The 18,934-nt window shown below is 48.6% G+C and overlaps 1 protein-coding gene across 2 annotated transcripts; it reads right to left on the minus strand.

Annotated features, from left to right (window-relative positions):
• Positions 1–5,670: 5,670 nt before the first annotated feature.
• On the minus strand, positions 5,671–18,698 carry LOC133362901 (uncharacterized). 2 transcript variants are annotated; one of them, XM_061581861.1, is made up of 6 exons: positions 18,569–18,698; positions 15,680–15,815; positions 12,685–12,797; positions 12,152–12,261; positions 10,193–10,260; positions 5,671–10,014 (listed from the first exon to the last, which is right to left on the minus strand). In XM_061581861.1, exons 1-6 carry the CDS (start codon positions 18,596–18,598, stop codon positions 9,482–9,484), a joined length of 990 nt encoding a protein of 329 aa, XP_061437845.1. In that variant the 5' UTR covers positions 18,599–18,698; the 3' UTR covers positions 5,671–9,481. The 2 variants fall into 2 exon arrangements, with proteins under 2 accessions (XP_061437845.1, XP_061437844.1); XM_061581860.1 differs by lacking the exon at positions 18,569–18,698 and having other exon boundaries at positions 6,170–10,014; positions 15,680–16,415.
• Between the last annotated feature and the right edge of the window lie 236 nt (positions 18,699–18,934).

An 18,934-nucleotide genomic window follows, 5' to 3' on the forward strand; every position in this document is an offset into this window, starting at 1 on the left:
ATTAAAAGTTTTGACAAGAAACGCTGTGAGATTTAAAGACTCGTAGTCTTTCATTTCCAACACCACCCTCAACACCACCCCTCCCACGGACGGACGGACGGACGGACACATTAATCTATTGGTGGTCTGGTCCACTTCGTTCCTACCAGTAAAACATCTCCATCCTACCGGGAAAAGCCCACGGAGGTATTCACTTATTTTCCCGGAGCAACCTGGCCACAAATGATAGCACCTCACCAAAGTGGACCATCATTTGGGCATTCATAGCACCAAAATAATTCAAATAATATCACCACTGAGCTATATAGCTCTTTTTCAGAATCGATCGGGCTATCACAAATGATAGCTCAACGAAGTGGCTTATCATCATCATGTGGACATTTATAGTTGTAGCCAAATAACTCTAAACTCGTGATGTTGAGTCTAAATGTGGAGGGTGAAAGTCCTGGAGAGAGGGACATGCAAACTTCAAATATACAGCACAGCAGGCATCAGGGTCGAGATCGCCCTTCTGAAAACCAGACGAGGTAGTTAACATCTCGCCACAACAAATACAAAGATCCCTCGTGTAACCTTAACAGACTGCTGAGGTAAGTGCTGTGAGCAAGCAGATGTAACGATTTAAACCAACGCTTATGCGCGTTAATATGTATAAAAACATGGGCGCCACGGAGGCAAGATGTTATTTCCCTGGCCTGGTATGCAGGGGGTTGTGGGTTCGTTCCGTACCCTGACGCCTGCTGTATATCTGGAGTTTGAATGTGAGTTCTCTCCCCGTGGTTGCGTGGATTTTTCTCCGGGTTTTATATTTTTTCCCTACAATTTAGAATCAACACCACTCGTTTAGAGAATCTGACTGCGCTACATTTTTTCACATGACGATAAGCCACTTCGTTGAGCTATCATTTGTGGCCAGGTCGCTTCTGAAAAAAAACATCTATATAGCCTTACCTGGTAAATAAAATAGTTGAGTTGAGTTTATATGTATGTATGTATGTTGAACTTATTTCGCACCGTACGTAGCCAACCGTGCTGATTGGAGATGCGGGGGGGGCGGGGGGAAGGACAACAAACTAAACACAAAACGCAATGAGTTTGTCAATCTAGACCAGTGGTTCTTAACCCTTACAGCAGCCTTGTACCCCTTTGCGTCTCAGAAAGGGCATCTCGCCCCCCAGGGGGTGGTGCGTGCACCCCAGTTTAAGAACCACTGATCTCCGAAGGAAGAGCGTTCCAGACGGCCACAGAAGCAACGCATCTGAAAGCACCACGCGATATGTATATGTGTATATATAGTATATAGAAACCACCCATCGTGTGTTAAGCCAACATAGCCGCACTTCCGATGGGCACGGTGGGCTACGTTCGGTGCGACGTACGTTCGACAAACACACGGCACACAGGCAACAGCGGGGGGACATCTGACCCTCTAAAGTAAACGGCAAACAGACATTGCGGCCCCCTCCTTACTAACCATGGTTTGATCTTACAATCTTCTCTCTCGCCCCCGAGCGACCCGTTCCATTGTTTTGCGACGGAGTTTACCGGCGAGACGCGCACAGCAAACAACCCGCCTCGCGTGGTGAAGGGAAAACTCGGGGGTTGAGATGAACATCGTGCTCACGTCAACTTCGCTCGCTGCATACTCGAGGTAAACATGGAAAGGTTAGGGCCCAACGTTGAACAAATGTTGGCACAACGTTGGGACCTATCCCAACGTTGTTGGGACCTATCCCAACGTTGTTGGGACCTATCCCAACGTTGTGCCAACATTTGTCCAACGTTGGGCCAACGCTACACCAACGTTGGGCCAACATTATATTAAAGTTAAGCCAATGTTCGGCCAAAGTTTGCCACAACATTGGAGCAACGTTGTAAGATGGGTCTCTGATGTCCAAATTGAGAAGCAAGAGGCACGAATGAAGGGACATCTTAAGATGAAGAAATTAAATGTAAAATTACTCTTGTTCTAAAATTAAAAAGTGGATAATTTGCGACAACTCAAACATTCAGGCTAAATTTGTAAAAGAACAAAGTTTTGCCATCAGGCAGTCTGCCAAAACAATAATAACAATAATTATGATTTATAATAACACTACGTAACAATTTTTGTTTCTGGGTAGTGTTATTTCGTAATTGCTTATGCCTAAAAAGTATAGAAAATGGCTCTTATTCCCCACAAACTTTGCTTTTGTGACCAGGACAGTGAAATTTAGAAATTGACCTATTTTCAATGAGAAAACGGGTGAATTTGTGCATTTATACTAAAGTAATACAAAAATTACTACAAAAAATTTAGAAGTGAGTAGTTTTTCGAGATTTACGATTATACTGTAAATCACTTTCACGAATCAGCCCGCAAATGTAGTGTCCCATCATGTTCTCGTTATACTGTCTTTGGTAGCGCCTTGCTCTTCCGAGTACGCTCTCATGTTCTCCTTGAATTTATCAAGATGAGCATCAATGATATAGACTTTGAGGGAAATCCTACAGCCCATTGTGCAGTAGTTCATCACCAGTCTCAACCAGCTCCACATAGTTTTCGACCCTGTGATTGCCCAGGAAGCCACGAACCACTGCGACAAAGCTGTTCCAAGCCGATTTCTCCTTACTAGTGAGCTTCTTGGGGAATTCATTGCACTCCAGGATCTTCTTTATCTGTGGTCTGACGAAGACACCGGCTTTGACCTTTGCCTCAGCTTAGAGAAGAAGTGTTGAAGGTACTTGAAGGCTGCCGACTCCTTATTTACTGCTCTGACAAATTGTTTTATCAGGCCCAATTTAATGTGCAGTGGTGGCATCAGCAATTTCCGGGGGTCCACCAGTGGCTCCCACTTGACGTTGTTCCTCCCCACAGAGATCTCGGTCTGCTGTGGATAGTCCTGCCTGTGGTAGTGCGCCTTGGTGTGCCTGCTGTCCCAAAGGCAAGCAGGGAAACTTGGTAAAACCGTCTTGGAGACCCATCAGGAATACCACAATTTTGAAGTCTCTGATGACCTCTCAGCCGTACTCATCGTGCTTCAAGGCGTCCAGCAAGGTCTTGATGATGTTGTAATCCTCCTTGAGGTGCACCGAGTGAGCCAGGGGAAGAGACGGGTACTTGTTACCATTGTGGAGCAGCACGGCTTTGAGGCTCCTGGATGAGCTGTCAATGAGGAGGCGCCACTCATTCTGGTTACAGGCGATTCCGATTGCCTCGAACAGACTGGTCACATTGTGGCAGAAGCAGAGTCCATCTTGACTGGTGTAGAAGCTGCAAAAAGGTTGGTGACGCTTCCTCTGATCTGCGACTTGCACACTTTTATCCAACAAGTTCCACTGCTTGAGCCTAGATGTCAAAAGCTCGGCATTGGACTTGGTGAGACCAAGATATCTGTTCAAGTCGTTGAGGTTTTTTTGGTTGAGGTAGTATGGGTTTCTCTCCTCAGCTCCACCTCTGAAATTGTCATCTGGATCTACGACATCTTCCTTGCTCTCTGACTTGCTGCTCTCTTCTAAAGACGGCTGCTCTCTCTCCGGAGGAGTGGGTACGGGGAGCTCATGGCAGTGTGGCACCGGGGCGATGGATGAAGGAAGGTCCGGATACATGATAGCAGGTGCATTCTTGCCAGTCCAATGTTTGGAAGGGTCCACCATGCAGAAGTAGCAGTTGCTTGAGTGGTCAGTGGGTTCCCGCCAAATTCTTTGGATAGCGAACTTCATGGCTCTCATATTCTTTGGGTCTTTCGGTATGGCTCTCTTTTCCCCTCTGTACCATCCTTAAAAATACATTTATTTCACCAATGACTAATGTGTAAGAGATTCTCGCAACATTTTTCATATATGATATATTTTTTCAATAACATTGAAAATTGTAAAATATAAAAAAAAATATTTAAACATTTTTTTACAATCTTTGTCACGTAAAATTCCGAGCAACAATTGTCCATCTTACCTGCTCAAGTTTTTTTGCATTTCTCGCAGGTGAAATTAGGTGCCTAGGGTTTGTCTTGATCTTCGACAGGCATGCCGAAATAGGCCTTGTAGGCCTCGCACATCTTAGCAGATGCTTCCACAAGAGTACTTTTTCGCTTATCTTGATAAATTGGGCCACAGACATAGCAAAATGCGTCTGCCGGATGCTTGCAACCTCTTGATACCATCTCAGAAAAATGCAGAGATGTATCCACTTAGGCATCTGGAACTAAACTGAACTGGTGGGCTTAAGGCCCCTGTATTTATATTACTATTTATATTACTGGAAAGTTCTAAACTGTTCTAGAAGTTACTCCAAGTTTACTCACCACTGAATCTATCTGGAATGTTCTCGAAAATAGGTACATTTCAAAATATCACTGTCCTTGTCACAAAAGCAAAGTTCGTAAGGAATAATATCCATTTTATGTATTTTGAGGCTTAAACAATAAAGAAATAATACTTACTACCCAGGAACAAAAAAAATGGTTACACAGTGTAATTATTAAGATTGTTATTGTAAGCTGTTACGACTACTGCCCCAAGCATGTCCAGGTGAATTGTGTTGCGAGTATTTTTGTACGTGACGCAGCAGGTAACCCGACACCCCCCTCGCACAAGCACACACGGAGGGGAGGGGGCATGGGGGGAGGGAGGGGGCATGGGGTAGGGGGCCAATACGGCACGGAATGATTTTCCACACAGGGTGTTTGTTCAGCCTCTGTCATGTGCAAACCCCCGTCTCAAACTCACACAAAGTTTCCTCCGCGTATAGCCTTAGCAGACTGTTGGGACAAGTGCTGTTTAATAATTTTTTCTTTACTATTTTTTTATTTCACCAGGGAAGGCCCACTGAGCGATGCAGTCCTGGCCATCACAAATGATAGCTCAACGAAGTGGCTCATCATCACCATCATCACGTGGAAATGTATATCCTCCAAATACTCTAAACCAGTGGCTCTTAACATTTTACTGCAGCCTGCACCCCTTTGGTTCTCAATCGTAAATGTTTTTTATAATGTTACGTAGGGTTGCTGAAACAAAGTAGTTGTTACTTACTGCCCATGTAAAATTTGTGTTTTAGACGATTTGCCTTCTAAAAAAGTCTGACCATGTCTCGCACCCCCAGAAAGGGCATCTCGCACCCCCAGGGGGTACCGCGTACACCCCAGGGTAAGAACCACTGCTCTAAACGCATGCTTCGAAATGCGAAGGGAAAAAACCTGAGGACCCGGAAAAAAATCCACGCGACCACGGGGAGAGAGACACGCAAACTACAAATCTACAGCAGCAGCAGGCGTCAGGGTCGAGATCGGACTCACGACCTCCTGTATACCAGGCGAGGTAGTTAACATCTCCCAGCCACCGTGGCACGAGCAGCGAGCAGCAGCAGCACCGATGAAGGCCGGCACGGTGGCACGCGAGGGGTTGGGTGGCCAGCACCACGCTAACCCGCCCGCCTTTGTCTCCCCCAGTGACGATATTTACAAACCGTACCTCGTACTCGTTTGCGGTTGAGTCGACCTAGGAGAGGCCCAGGACCGGTTTAGATAATCGTCACTGGTGTTGGTGGCCATGAGCGGGAATCGAACTCGGGCCGCTGAGTTCGTAGTGCAGTGCTCACCGCTACATTAGAACCAACAACGACAATCGCCATTCACCACTAAGTGGTGGATGACGTCACCACGGCGCATGTGGCAGGCTATGTGCACTTTGTGAGGGCACCACCACCAACCTAAAGATTGTGTTAGCCGGGCAGTGGTGGTGGCTACTTTGTGGATGGAGCAGCGAGGGTTGGCGGATCACACAGAGATCGGTGGTGAAACTCCCTCCCTGCCCGCGGGTGTGGGTTGAGGAGCCGTACCCCTGGCTCTGCCAGGTAGGAGGTTGTACAGCAGTGTTTGGACTAATCTCCATCTGTTCCATCTGTACTGGATCGAGCGTTGCCCCTTCTCACGCCGTTGTTTTTTTCCTCTCATAGCTAAACGCAAAGTCACTCAATGTAATTCGTATTGCATAGCACGATATTTGGTGCTATGTTTGATCATGAATATTTGTTTATGTTAAGCAAACTATTAAATAAGCCATTTAACGTGTCATTATTGGCAATATCTTACATAACCATTACGAAATTATCATATTCAACACCTTTTAATTATTGACAATATATTACAGAAAAACATAACATATGCTCAAGTAGTGGCCACATCTCTCTGGCACCAATCTCTTGTGATGTCGTCAACACTTCAAATGTTCCTGTTGTTGTTAATCCAACTACACATGTCCACAATTTGCCAGTTCATTTCTCATCACTGCCTGCAGCAGCATCACCATCATCATGTTGCTTTCTGTGTGCAACAATTTTCTTATTTTAACGTTGGTGAGTTTCTGGGTGCAGCAGCAGCATCCTTCAGTAACAATACATTTTCATTTTGAGGGCCAATATCTTATCTTTGTTGATTTTTTCAATGTCCAAGTCTCGCAGGTATACGCGAAACTGTATTGAACACGCATGTTCTTAAGATGTTCAATTTGGTATTGTCGCCGATTTGCTCGCTTCTCCAGATGAGTTTAACACGTAGTAGGCTTTCACGATCCATAATAGAGGATTGTTTGAGTTTGATCGCGTAAATATAAATGTGTCGTTAACCCCACCACCACCACCACCACCCAACAGGGCCAATGAGTAATGTCACGTAAATACAAGATGCCAATTCGTTACTACTTCAGCCCACCGCTGTGTAGGAGAGTAACCCCACTACAACATTTACAATTCCAGCACCGTGACGTTTCGCCGGTAATTACAACAGCAACCAGCCTCGTCAGGCGACAGCCAGAGTTGTGGCTACATCATCCTCCTGTTTCGCTCTTAAATATGGTGCTTTATACTGGTCTCCAAATGTTATTGAATCCTGCCACTACTCCATTTGCCTTTGCGATCATCGCTCCTCTCACTTCTTTCGTGCAGTCGTTGTCCCATGTCAGCAGACTTTCCAAGCATGTAGACAAATTCCTTTGCATATCATCGGTATTGGCCAAAGCATTCCAGTGGTCAAAAATGCATGGACAAATCACTCGGTGTCGAGATCAGACGTTAGCAAGCAACATCGCCCCCTACTGTAGAAACAATACATATTTTGCGGGATCCTCTTGAGTGGAATTTTAACGACGACGATGTTCCGACAACGCCGCACTCACCTGCTTTTCACCTGGCACTCACCATGAAGTGCAACAGGTGGAATTGCTCCGCATTCACAACTCAGCAAACAGCACCAGTCTGATACCTGATCCTTGGTCACGTGACGGTGATAAGCCACTTCGTTGAACTGTTATTTGCGAAAGCCAGGTCACTTCTTAAATACAATGGCTCAGTGGGCCATACCTGGTAAGATAAAAAAAAACACAGTTTCGTTTTATTTGTATTCATGTTTGAAGTGATTTGTTTACCTCACCTGTCAACCCTCACCGGTCTCAACCCTCACCTGAAGTCTAGCCCTCACCTGTCTCAGCACTCACCCGGCATCAAAAGTACGTAGCATATGGTTGGCTTTAAACAGCTCAAAAGGAAGATACAACTCATACCACGAAGGTATTTCAACAGGAGGATTTGAATAATTATTTAATTCAGGGTTTCCAGACAGTCCTTGCGGTCCACCAACAAAACAAAGCTCCCCCGTGTAGCTTTCAGACTGTTGGGACAAGTTCTCTTAGCGAGTAGCAGCACCGATGAAGGCCGGCACACGAGAGGGTGGGTGGTCAGCACCACGCTCGGCGGCCTTTGTCTCCCCCAGTGGGTGATGTTTACTACACACCGCATCAGGGTACTCGTTTGAGGCTGAGTGGACCTAAGGGAGGCCCAGATAATCGTCATTGGTGTTGGAGGCCGTGAGCGGGAATCGAACTCGGGAACCGGGTTCACAGTGCAGTGTAGTGCGAACCACTATACCACCCCTAACCCACCACCACCACCACACTCCGTATTTCTGCATTCACCAACTTGTTTAACGCAGAGTAGTAGTTGTAGGGCTTTCGCGACCAATATTATTCTTAATAAAGTATTTATTTTGGTTTAGATCGCGTTAATATAGCGTTGTTAAACCCGCCACCACCACTACCACCACCCGACACAGCCAATGAGTAGGGGTGTGTCACGTGCACAATTAGTTACTGCTTCAGCACTAAACCGGTTGTGTGTCTGGACAGTAAACCCACAACGTTTATAATTCGAGTACGACGTTTTTCCCCTGGTGATTAGAACAACAACCAGCTTCATCAGGCGAATTGCCAGAATTCTGAAGAAAGTCTTCCTGCTTCCGGTCTTAAATAGAGTGAAGGTGACTTCATCATCACTGTGAGCTTTTCAGATCAACAGAGGGGGGGCTACTGTATTCACATTCAATGCATTGTAATAATATTGCATTGTTTTGTAATCGTATTATGTTATTGTAATCATATAAAATGTATATGTACTCATATTATAATTTGTATTCAATCAAATTACAGATCTGGCGATTGAAAAAGAAAAAATCGTTTCGTAATTCTAATCAGGGAACATGAAATCTTGTCTCGTGTACTGTGTCTGTAGAGAGCGCCTTAGCTCAAGGTGCTTCTCATAGTTTAAAACGCAGTAACAAATATACAACGTTCTTGAAACTAAACTATACCATTGTAGTGACATTGAATGAGTCACTGTGGCGCGTGCCGCTGGGAGTTTGGTAGACGATGGAATGAGGGGTAGCGGCCCGTTCTACCAGCTGGGCCTGTGGGCAAGGCACGGAGCCCTCTGGGGGATCCAGAGGGGGACGGGGCCGAGGGCGGAGCCTGGACACGCCGTTCAGGATAACAGGCGACCTCCGACTCACAGTCGGGGCTGCTGCGATCTGGAGTGGACCTCGTCGTGACGTTGTCGTCGTGATCTTCGCCCTCTTCAAGCTGTGGGTCTGGCAGCGTGTTGGCTGTCCCGACCCGGTGTGTAGTTATCCCCTAAGGCTGTGAAGGCCGGAATAAAAGAGAGAGAGAGTACCGCCTACTAGTGTCTGTGAATTAGTACACTACACGTTTTTTAAAGAAGCGACCTGGCTATCAAAAATGATAGCTCAACGAAGTGGCTTATCATCATCATCATCACCACGTGGAAATGTATATCAGCCAAATACTTTAAACGCGTGACGTTGATTATAAATGTTGAATGGAAAAAAAATTGGAGGACCTACAGGGAGAGAGACACTGCAAACTAGAAATATAGAGCAGGCGTCGCCAGGGTTCGGGATCGGAACCCACGAACCTCCTGCATACCAGGCGAGGTAGTTAACATCTCCTTAACCACCACGGCGTCCAATACTAGAAAACAAAAGAAGAGGGAGGATGAGGAGGGTGGAGGAGGGTGGAGGAGGGGGAGGAGGATGAGGAAGAGAGAGGAGGAAGATGATGAGGATGAGGGAAGAGGATGAGCAGGAGGGAGGCGGATGGAGGATGAGGAGGAGGGAGGCTCCAGAGAGAAGAGAGATGTTTTCGGTTGTCTCGTTGATCACCCAGAGGTAGCGACGACCGCCAGCGCCCGAGCGAAGAGCAGCGTGAGCAGGAGGGAGCACCACGGCACGGGAGCCAGCGAGCGGCTCGCCATCGCCGTGCCCGTCGCGGTGCCGGCACTGCTGCTGGCGGCGCTGGCGGCGTTGGTGGTGTTGGTGATACTGGCGGTGCTGTCGGTGCTGGCGGTGCTGGCGGTACTCGTGGTACTGGCGGTAGTCGTGGTACTGGCCGTGCTGTCGGTGCTGGCGGTGCTGGCGGTACTGGCAGTACTGGCGGTGCTGGCGGTGCTGTCGGTGCTAGCGGTACTGGCAGTGCTGGTGGTGCTTGCGGTGCTGGCGGTGCTTGCGGTGCTAGCGGTGCTGGCGGTACTGGCGGTGCTGATGGTACTGGCGGTACTGGCGGTGCTGGCGGTGCTTGCGGTGCTAGCGGTGCTGGCGGTAATCGTGGTGCCCGTGGTGCCCGTGGTGGCGGCAGTGCTGGCGGTACTCATTTGACTGGTGGTAACGGCGGTGCTGGGCGTTTGGTTGTATTCTGTCGTTCCAAGATAAGACGCATCGTCATAACGCGGAACGTGTGTGTGTGTCTGTCACGTGTGTGTGATGTGTGTGTGTAACATGTGTGTGACATGTGATGCGTGTGTGTGACGCGTGTGTGTGACGTGTAACGTGAGTGTAACGTGCGTGTGACGTGTATGTGTGTGTTCACGCACCTGCATTCTTGACTGGAACCGATGTCACATTCACAACCCAAACTCCTTTCGACTGGACAATGGTCGCACTGTCATAAGGGTAGATAAATCAGATTAAAGATCATCATCATCATTACCTTAACGAGGCTAACCTAGACTAACACTGTGATCTCGCATTAAATTTCCTGTTTCCAAACATGGGCTCGCAGTTAGGATATTAGCGACGGGTTGGGTTAAGAAAAAGAGGCTTTAGGTTTTGGCTGAAGATGTTCCATTTGGTCTCTGGCTGGTGGTAGGTGCGAGGTTAAGGAGAGGCTTTTTGGGACGGAAGGGTCCAAGGCGAGAAGGGAGGGCAGCTGAGCAGGCGTGAGACCATGCGGTGGGCATGTGGGCAGATTTGGTGATGAGCGTGACATTTCGAGCATAGCACTCCCAGTGGTATCATCTATGGGACTCTTTTGCCGGTATTGTATAAAGACGTACAACGATAAAAAACAGAAGAAAGACTTCAGCGCTTTCTGGATATAAATGCAGGAAGCTTAAGGATGTTCAAACTACCAAATAGACACCGATTACAAGGCATCTTGCTACTGGCACAAAGGGTCCAAGAGATAATGTCGCTTAACGCGAGCCATTGATACTTTGGTGTTGGCATTGTCCTTGTACGGTTCGCCATTTGGTAGCCTTTGGTATCTCGACCTCTATCCATACATTTATTTTTCAGAACATGTTTTTTGAGAAACAAATGCAGCATGAATAATGAGCGTCAATATTTTAAGCAACTATCCATTTGTGAGGTATCCCTAAGTAGCTAGTAAGTGCAAGCGATTAACTTCACACGCGTTTATGAATCACCTCACGTACATTAACCCCTCTGGGACATTGTCACATTACCCCTCCCCAGGAGTCCGGGTAACCCCCGGGTGAGAACCACTGGCCTATAGCAGCAGCAGAGAGACACAGCCACAGAGGAGGAGGCTGCTGCTGCGTCTCTGGTGCAGGCCAATCAAATTCAGGGACGGAGCATCGAAGCGTGGTTGGTTCGCATGTTCTAACATGGACACGATGCCTGGCAATAAGCGTAAATTTTGGTGTTTTAATATCTTAGAAGGGTATGTAAGGTGTGCGTAGCCTTACAAAGGACACGCACACAGAGTAGCCAGTGCCGTCCATAGGGGTGGGGGCGGGGTGTGGGGCCGGGGCAAACCCTACCGTGCCTCCCCGACGCCTTCACACGCAACTCGAAGCAATACATCTGGCACTGTGACATCGAAGTATGTGGGGGGTGGGTCCCCCCAAAGCTCTGGGTGAGGTACTCACACAGAGACCACGGAGTTAGTCTCTACCTAGCGATTACTCTGGGTGAGGTACTCACGCAGAGACCACGGGGTTAGTCTCTACCTAGCGATTACTCTGGGTGAGGTACTCACACAGAGACCACGGAGTTAGTCTCTACCTAGCGATTACTCTGGGTGAGGTACTCACGCAGAGACCACGGGGTTAGTCTCTACCTAGCGATTACTCTGGGTGAGGTACTCACGCAGAGACCACGGAGTTAGTCTCTACCTAGCGATTACTCTGGGTGAGGTACTCACACAGAGACCACGGAGTTAGTCTCTACCTAGCGATTACTCTGGGTGAGGTACTCACACAGAGACCACGGAGTTAGTCTCTACCTAGCGATTACTCTGGGTGAGGTACTCACGCAGAGACCACGGGGTTAGTCTCTACCTAGCGATTACTCTGGGAGAGGTACTCACGCAGAGACCACGGGGTTAGTCTCTACCTAGGGATGGTTCTGGGTGAGGTACTCACACAAAGACCAGGGGGTTAGTCTCTACCTAGCGATTACTCTGGGTGAGGTACTCACGCAGAGACCACGGGGTTAGTCTCTACCTAGGGATGGTTCTGGGTGAGGTACTCACACAAAGACCAGGGGGTTAGTCTCTACCTAGCGATTACTCTGGGTGGGTTACTCACACAAAGACCACGGAGGACGCGGACGATGCGGGTGGAGCAACCCAGGTGAAGGTCACGTTCGTGAGGTTACCGGCGGCGTCGCCCCTCGTCACTGTGGCGTTGGTGCTGCACTGCAATGAGGGGTGGGGGGGGAGTTATGCTGCTGAGCTGACGACCGGTTTCGACATTTAGTGTCTCATCAGCAGCAGAATCAGGCACTGCTTGAATCAATGCTGGTGAACTGTCCAGATGTTCATAGGTAAGGTCTGGTTCTGACATTCAGTGTATCATCAGCAGCAGAGTCAGGCTCTGCTTGAACCAATGCTGGTGGAGGGAGGGGCAGAAGAGAGGGCGAGGGATATGGAGAATGGGGGGGGGTTAGATAAATAGGGGGAGGTGGAGTGGGGGTGGAGGTAGGGGAGGGGGTGGAGAGAGGGAGGGTGGAGGGAGTGGAGGGTGGAGGGAGGGAGCGATGAGGGAGGACTCTGAGTCGGGATGAATGGCCGGGCCGTGAGCCCACGATGTGGCTGGGGTATAGGTTCGAGTCCCGTTACGTTGGCGAGGAACGTGGTGTTTGCCGGAAGCTTCTCGAAGGTGCCCACAGGGAGCTTGGAGATCACGTCCATCGTCAGCAGCAGGAAGTTCTCGAATGTCCCCTCGATGGTGACTGCAGGGCACACAGAGACCCGTAGACTAGCACAGAGACCCGTAGACTCACACAGAGACCCATAAACTCACACAGAGACCCACACAAAGACCCCACAGACATCCCTCCAACTCAAATATGCTTTGATAATATAAGGCGGTCATCGATGTGTAGCGCTCGACTCGACACGACAGCTTCTTGTCTTTCCTCTTTCACTTTATTCCGCGTATACCTATCAACACTCCTCCATCTAACATCGCTCAACGTTCCTCCAGCTAACACCGATCCACGTTTCTCCTCCGCAATCTCCGCTCGCTCGCCGCATTACACTGGCCTCACTCGCTCCCCATCACTCCTCCGTCGACTCTCCTCTCCACCAGAGGTCGCAAACGGGTTTTGATTTCTTACCCGTACCCGGCCGCACCAGGGTCGCAAACGGGTACCCGTACCTGGCCGGGTACGGGTAGCCGGGTATCGGCTAGGGTACGGGTATCGGGTACCCGGTTGCGACCTCTGCACTCCACTCTCTCCGCCACAGTTCAGCTGCTCTTTTTCAGCTCCGCCGTCCCACTCTGTCGTAACTATATCCGCTTCTCTTCCCACACTCCAGCCGCTTTCTACTGGCTTCGTCGTCTCACTGCTACCCTACACTTCTCCACTGCTACCCTACACTTCTCCACTGCTACCCTACACTTCTCCACTGCTACCCTACACTTCTCCACTGCTACTCTACACTGATATTAGCTCTGCTGCTTCGATTCCTCCATCTTCTGTCTCCTCCCAGGCGCAAACTCCCGTCTCCTCCAAAAACCCCTCTCTTTATCCCCGAGCCAATTAATCCCCAATTAATGTGGGGCATCCCCCGCGACGCCACTTGCTCCCAGCCCCCGCTGGCACCTGGCATGTTTTTCCCAACAATGCGGCGCCACTCCGCGACAACAACACCCTCTCGGCCAATCAGCGCCCTGCGTCCTTAATTACTCCCTGCCACCTGCTACCATCCTCAGACAGCGCCGCCCCACATCTCGACAACAACAACCAGCCAATCAGCGCCCCATGTCCTTATTTGCTCCCACTGTATGCCCCGTGCGCGCACACCGACCTCAGCACGTGACGCGTACTTTCAGGCACTACAGATGTACGAACACTCGACTTATGAACACCCGCATTTACGAACCAGCTTCCATGATTTTTTTTAATTGACTTAAAATGCTACTCGCACTTGCAAACTAAACTGCAGAACTGTTTTGTTCAGTGGAGCGATCCTTCGAGAGATGTAACGGGTCAGCCTCGTGCTGAGAGTGTTTGTGTATGCCTTTGTGCGTGCATGCGCATTTGCGCGTGTGTGAAAGTGTGTATGTGGGGAGCGGTAGTCAGTGTGCTGCACTACGAAAGTGGCAACCCGAGTTCGATTCCCGCTCACGGCCCACATCAGTGAGGATGCTAAACCAGTTATGGGCCTTCCCTATGTCGAATCAGCCTCAAACGAAAACCTCGTGTGGTGTGTAAACATCGTCACTGGGGAGACAAACTTGGCCGGGCGTGGAGATGGCAACCCAATTTTGTTTCAGGAAAGGGCTGTCCTGCACAGACGCCATATTTATGTCCCTCTGCTACAGCAGAGGTGTAGGGAATTCTAACAAGACCTACATCTCTGCTTCATTGACCTGGACAAGGCCTATTATACTGAGATGTGGACTCGAGTCATGTGACTTGGACTCGAGTCAGACTCGAGTCATGAATTTGATGACTTCAGACTCGACTTGGACTTGCATAACAATGACTTTGTCCCACCTCTGAGATGTGGACTCGAGTCATGTGACTTGGACTCGAGTCAGACTCGAGTCATGAATTTGATGACTTCAGACTCGACTTGGACTTGCATAACAATGACTTTGTCCCACCTCTGAGGTGTGGACTCGAGTCATGTGACTTGGACTCGAGTCAGACTCGAGTCATGAATTTGATGACTTCAGACTCGACTTGGACTTGCATAACAATGACTTTGTCCCACCTCTGAGGTGTGGACTCGAGTCATGTGACTTGGACTCGAGTCATGTGACTTGGACTCGAGTCAGACTCGAGTCATGAATTTGATGACTTCAGACTCGACTTGGACTTGCATAACAATGACTTTGTCCCACCTCTGCTATTATATCATCAGTAGGCCTGGTCTCTGGGTTGTTCTTCGTGCTATCGGAGTCCCTGACTCTCTGCTCACAATCATAAAAGACCTTCATTATGGTGGGCAGACGCGGGTAAAACTACGTGGCCGGGAGTCGGAGCCATTCCCTGTACACCTTGGGGTGCGACAGGGAAGTAATATGGCTCCCTCATTATTTAACATCTATTTCAACCACGTAGTTTGTAAAGCCTTTGATGGCTGTATTGGGGGAATTTCCATCTGGTACAGATACAATGGGAGGCTGATCCATGCCCTGACGCGATCTAGGATGGCCTCCCTATTGGTCAAACAGGAGGTCGTGGGTTCAATCTGACACTGACGCCTGTTAGATTTGGAGTTTGCATCTCTCTCTGTCTCTCTCACTCTGATGCCTGTAAGTTTGTGGTGTCTCTCTCCCCGTGGTCGCTTGGATATTTCCTCGGGTCCTCCGGTTTGTCCCTCCACATTTAGAATTAACATCACGCCTTTAGAGTTATTTTGCTTCTGCTATAAATTGTGATGATGATAAGCCCCTTCGTTGAGCTATCATCTGTGATAGCCAGGATCGCTTCTGAAAAGGAGCTACCACGCTCAGTGGGGCCTTACCTGGTACAATAAAAAAACGTAGTTGAGTTTTCAGTTCCATTATAGGTGCTACTGCTGCTACTCGCGAGCGGTACTTTGCCCCGACATCCTTTTAGAGGCTACGCGTGGGGACCTTTTGTCCGTGTGCCCTTACCGTTGATTCTCGAGTTTCGGGTGAAGTTGGAGGCGGACGTGGCGATGGAGTAGGCGAGTTTCGTGCTCGCACTTGACGCGTTCTCGCTGATGTTCAGGCTGCTGCTGCTGCTGCAGACATCCTGGGTACGCGCAGCCTGAATGGCCATACAGAGCGCGAGAGCGGAGACCGCCACAGCCGCGTTCATCAGCGCAGCCATCATCTCTCCTCTCCCTCCCTCTGACTCTATCTTTCTCTCCCTGTATCTCTCTTTATCTGTCTCCTTGTCCCTCGCTCAGTCTATCTCTCCGCCTGTCTGTCTCCCTGTCCCTTTGCCTCTCTCTCTGGCTATCTCCCTCCCTGTCTCTGACTATCTAACAACAACCAATCTGTATTTCCACACAACTAAACTTTTGAGACGCTGATTGTTTTGTTTTGGGGCCCACTTCTGGGCAGTGGCTACAGAATAGAAAATAAACAAAATCTCTGATAATTTGTTGGTCTTCTTCTCAAAGTACGTACATTTGTGAAGACTTGTCTGTGTGTTCACTGTGAATGTAGTGAGTGAATTGGGGGCTGTGCTGTGGGCGACAATGCAGCAGCAGCAGCCTGCTCTACTGCTGTTCTACTGCTGCTCTACGGATGCTCGACTGCTGCGTGACGATCGTTGCTGCGGTGGTAATGTGGGCACAGGGAGGTCTCTCGCTGCTTCACAGCGGCCGTCGATTGGTTCTCAGAGGGACCCGGCCAGTACTGGGATATAATGGGGGTGAGTGGGAGAGTGAGTGGGGGGAGGTCAGTGGAGGGAAATCAGTGGAGGGAAATCAGTGGAGGGAGATCAGTGGAGGGGGGGGGCAGGTATGTGGGTAGAGTGGGAGAGTGAGCCAAGATTGGTTATCGAAGTCGTAGACCTAGGAGTTGTACTAGCAGTCGTAGGTATTACCACTATCAGTAAGTAGTAACACCTACTACTACTAGAAGAACTACTAGTAGTAGTTACTACTACTAGAAATGGGATAGTGAATCGTAATGTGGTACAGAACTTACTACTAGTAGTAGTACTTCTGCTAAAGATGGGACCATTTAGGGTTAGGGTTACACTGTACAACCATCCGTGTGAAAAGTTGGTGTTCTTGATATATTTAACCTTATCTATGGGCCCCTTTTTGGCCAGTAATCAAAAGTTATGAAAAATAAAAATAGGGTTTACCATTTTCCGGCAATAAAACAGGAATTGTGTTCAGATGTTAAAAACAGCCAAATAGATACCTTCATCAGAGCAGGTTTGTTTGCATGTTTTGCCACAAGCACTCGTGTGCTGAATGCAGTACTTGATGCCTTGTAAAATGCGTGTGTCTATTTGTTTTAGGGTAAAAAAAGCCTATTATTTTCCATAATATATCACCTGGTCCATTATACTTAATGTATTTAATAGTTGTTTATCATTTTTTATGAAAAAAAATAGTCGTCATTTGTAAACAGTATCTGTAGATTATTTATTTATTGAGCGCACATGAAATAGATTATAGCCGGTCAGGGACGCTAAACGCTTGGGCTGCCATCTGGCGCATGAATGTTCGCTGCATGCGTGTCTCAGTGCTTGAGTTCATTAATCACCAGAAACATCACGGCGAGGTTACCGTGTGGTAACGTGGTGCCGGGATTGGGTATCGATAAGTTGAGCTAACGGTTGATAGCGAAAGAACGTGCGACGGATGGGGCGCTTAAATCGTGGCATAAGTGCGGATGTTCGTAAGTCGAGAGTTCGTATTTCGGGGACTTCTCTTTAATCGGGCCTCTAACCGATAATACCTTATGGGAATTAGATTTGCAATACTTTCAATTCCTCCTCCTCCAGTGAGGTAGCTGGGTGGTTTATAGGGCCTCTTGACAGCCACATCATTGTCCTCTGAGCCATCACGGCTGAGATCCTGGTTCAGAATCCGGCTTTCAGCCACCCGTGACTCAAACTGGCTTTGACACGTGGCCTGTCTCCACGAAGTACTGTAATATGCTTTATTATCACACCAAACACGACTCCCTCCTGCTCCCCAGTGCGTTCCTTGTTTGTTTTTCGGACTTATTTTGACCATGAGACGTGTTTTCTGAAACGTGTGCATGTCTGCGCTCGGGGAGTGGTAGTGTGATGGTTAGCACTGCGCTAAGAAACCAGCAGACACTCGAGTTCGATTCCCGCTCACGGTCATCAACACTATCACTTACGATTATCAAAACCGGTCCTGGGCCTCTTCCCCTTGGTCGACTCAGCCTAAAATAAGTACCTGGTGTGGTGTGTAAACATCACCACTCGGGGAGACCAAGGCGGCTGGGCGTGGTGCTGGCCACCCAGCCTCCCGTCTGGCTGTTCTGGCCTTCATAGGTGCTCGCTAACAGCGCTTGCCCCAACAGTCTGTTAATGCTATATTTAGGCGATCTAACCCAAAAAAAATCTGGATTTTGGATATTGGTCGCGAAAGCATCCATGTTAAACTAATTTTTGTCTTTGTGTTTCATCTTCCCATCAGCATAACAGTGGATTTCCATACAAACAGTACAGTACTCTTAAGGGCACTCATCACCACACACAAAGTTTTCGCCTCAATGAACCACAATACCTTGCTCTGATCTCGTCAAGGAGCTATAAACCATTATCATGGGAACTCCGCTCATCTACGCAGCAACGGCGGCTTCTTGTCTGGCTATCGAACAAAGACGGTCACCTCATTGTGTGCTTTTAGATGTGCTTCTGCAGCCTTCTGGAACGCTCTTCCACCCGGAATTAGGAAGCTACTTGAGCTCTATACTTTTACATCATCATCTAGATTGACAAACTAATTTCTCTAGAACAGTTTTTTTGTGTTGTCATTCCCTCCGCACCATACGTGTATACAATATATATAGTGTACTTACATGTACAGACGGAGAGGTAATCAGACACATGGGTGAGCATGATGTGGACCGCAGAGCCGACGAGCAAGATGGCTCTATATTGGCTCTCTATTGGCTGAAAGAGTGCACCAACGAATACGTTCACTTGCCATTGGTGGAGAGCGACAAATGACATCAGACGTACCTCCCGACGTGGAAGGTGAGAGTGTCGGAAGGTGTGCGCAGCAAATGGGAGATGAGAAGAGGTGTGACGAGGAACGGGATGAGAGAAGCGATTGGATGGAGAGAAACGGGAGAGAAAGAGAGAAGAGGATCGGGGAAGGTTCAGGGTGCTTTTGATGGTGGAAGCTGTCATGAACGCACGCTGCAGAATATAAAATCTTTTCA

Source organism: Lethenteron reissneri, unplaced genomic scaffold (genome assembly GCF_015708825.2).
Source record: "Lethenteron reissneri isolate LAM-NWPU_2019-01 unplaced genomic scaffold, ASM1570882v1 scaffold_1638, whole genome shotgun sequence".
In the NCBI taxonomy this organism is placed as follows: Eukaryota; Metazoa; Chordata; class Hyperoartia; order Petromyzontiformes; family Petromyzontidae; genus Lethenteron; species Lethenteron reissneri.

Excerpts from the sequence above, each read along its gene's own strand:
- LOC133362901 (XM_061581860.1), bottom strand. The coding sequence starts at position 15,881 with ATGATGGCTGCGCTGATGAACGCGGCTGTGGCGGTCTCCGCTCTCGCG. Across the intron at positions 12,798-15,679 it reads CCGAAACTCGAGAATCAACG|TCACCATCGAGGGGACATTC; the intron begins GTAAGGGCACAC and ends TGTGCCCTGCAG. Across the intron at positions 10,261-12,151 it reads GCGTCCTCCGTGGTCTTTGT|TGCGACCATTGTCCAGTCGA; the intron begins GTGAGTAACCCA and ends CCCTTATGACAG.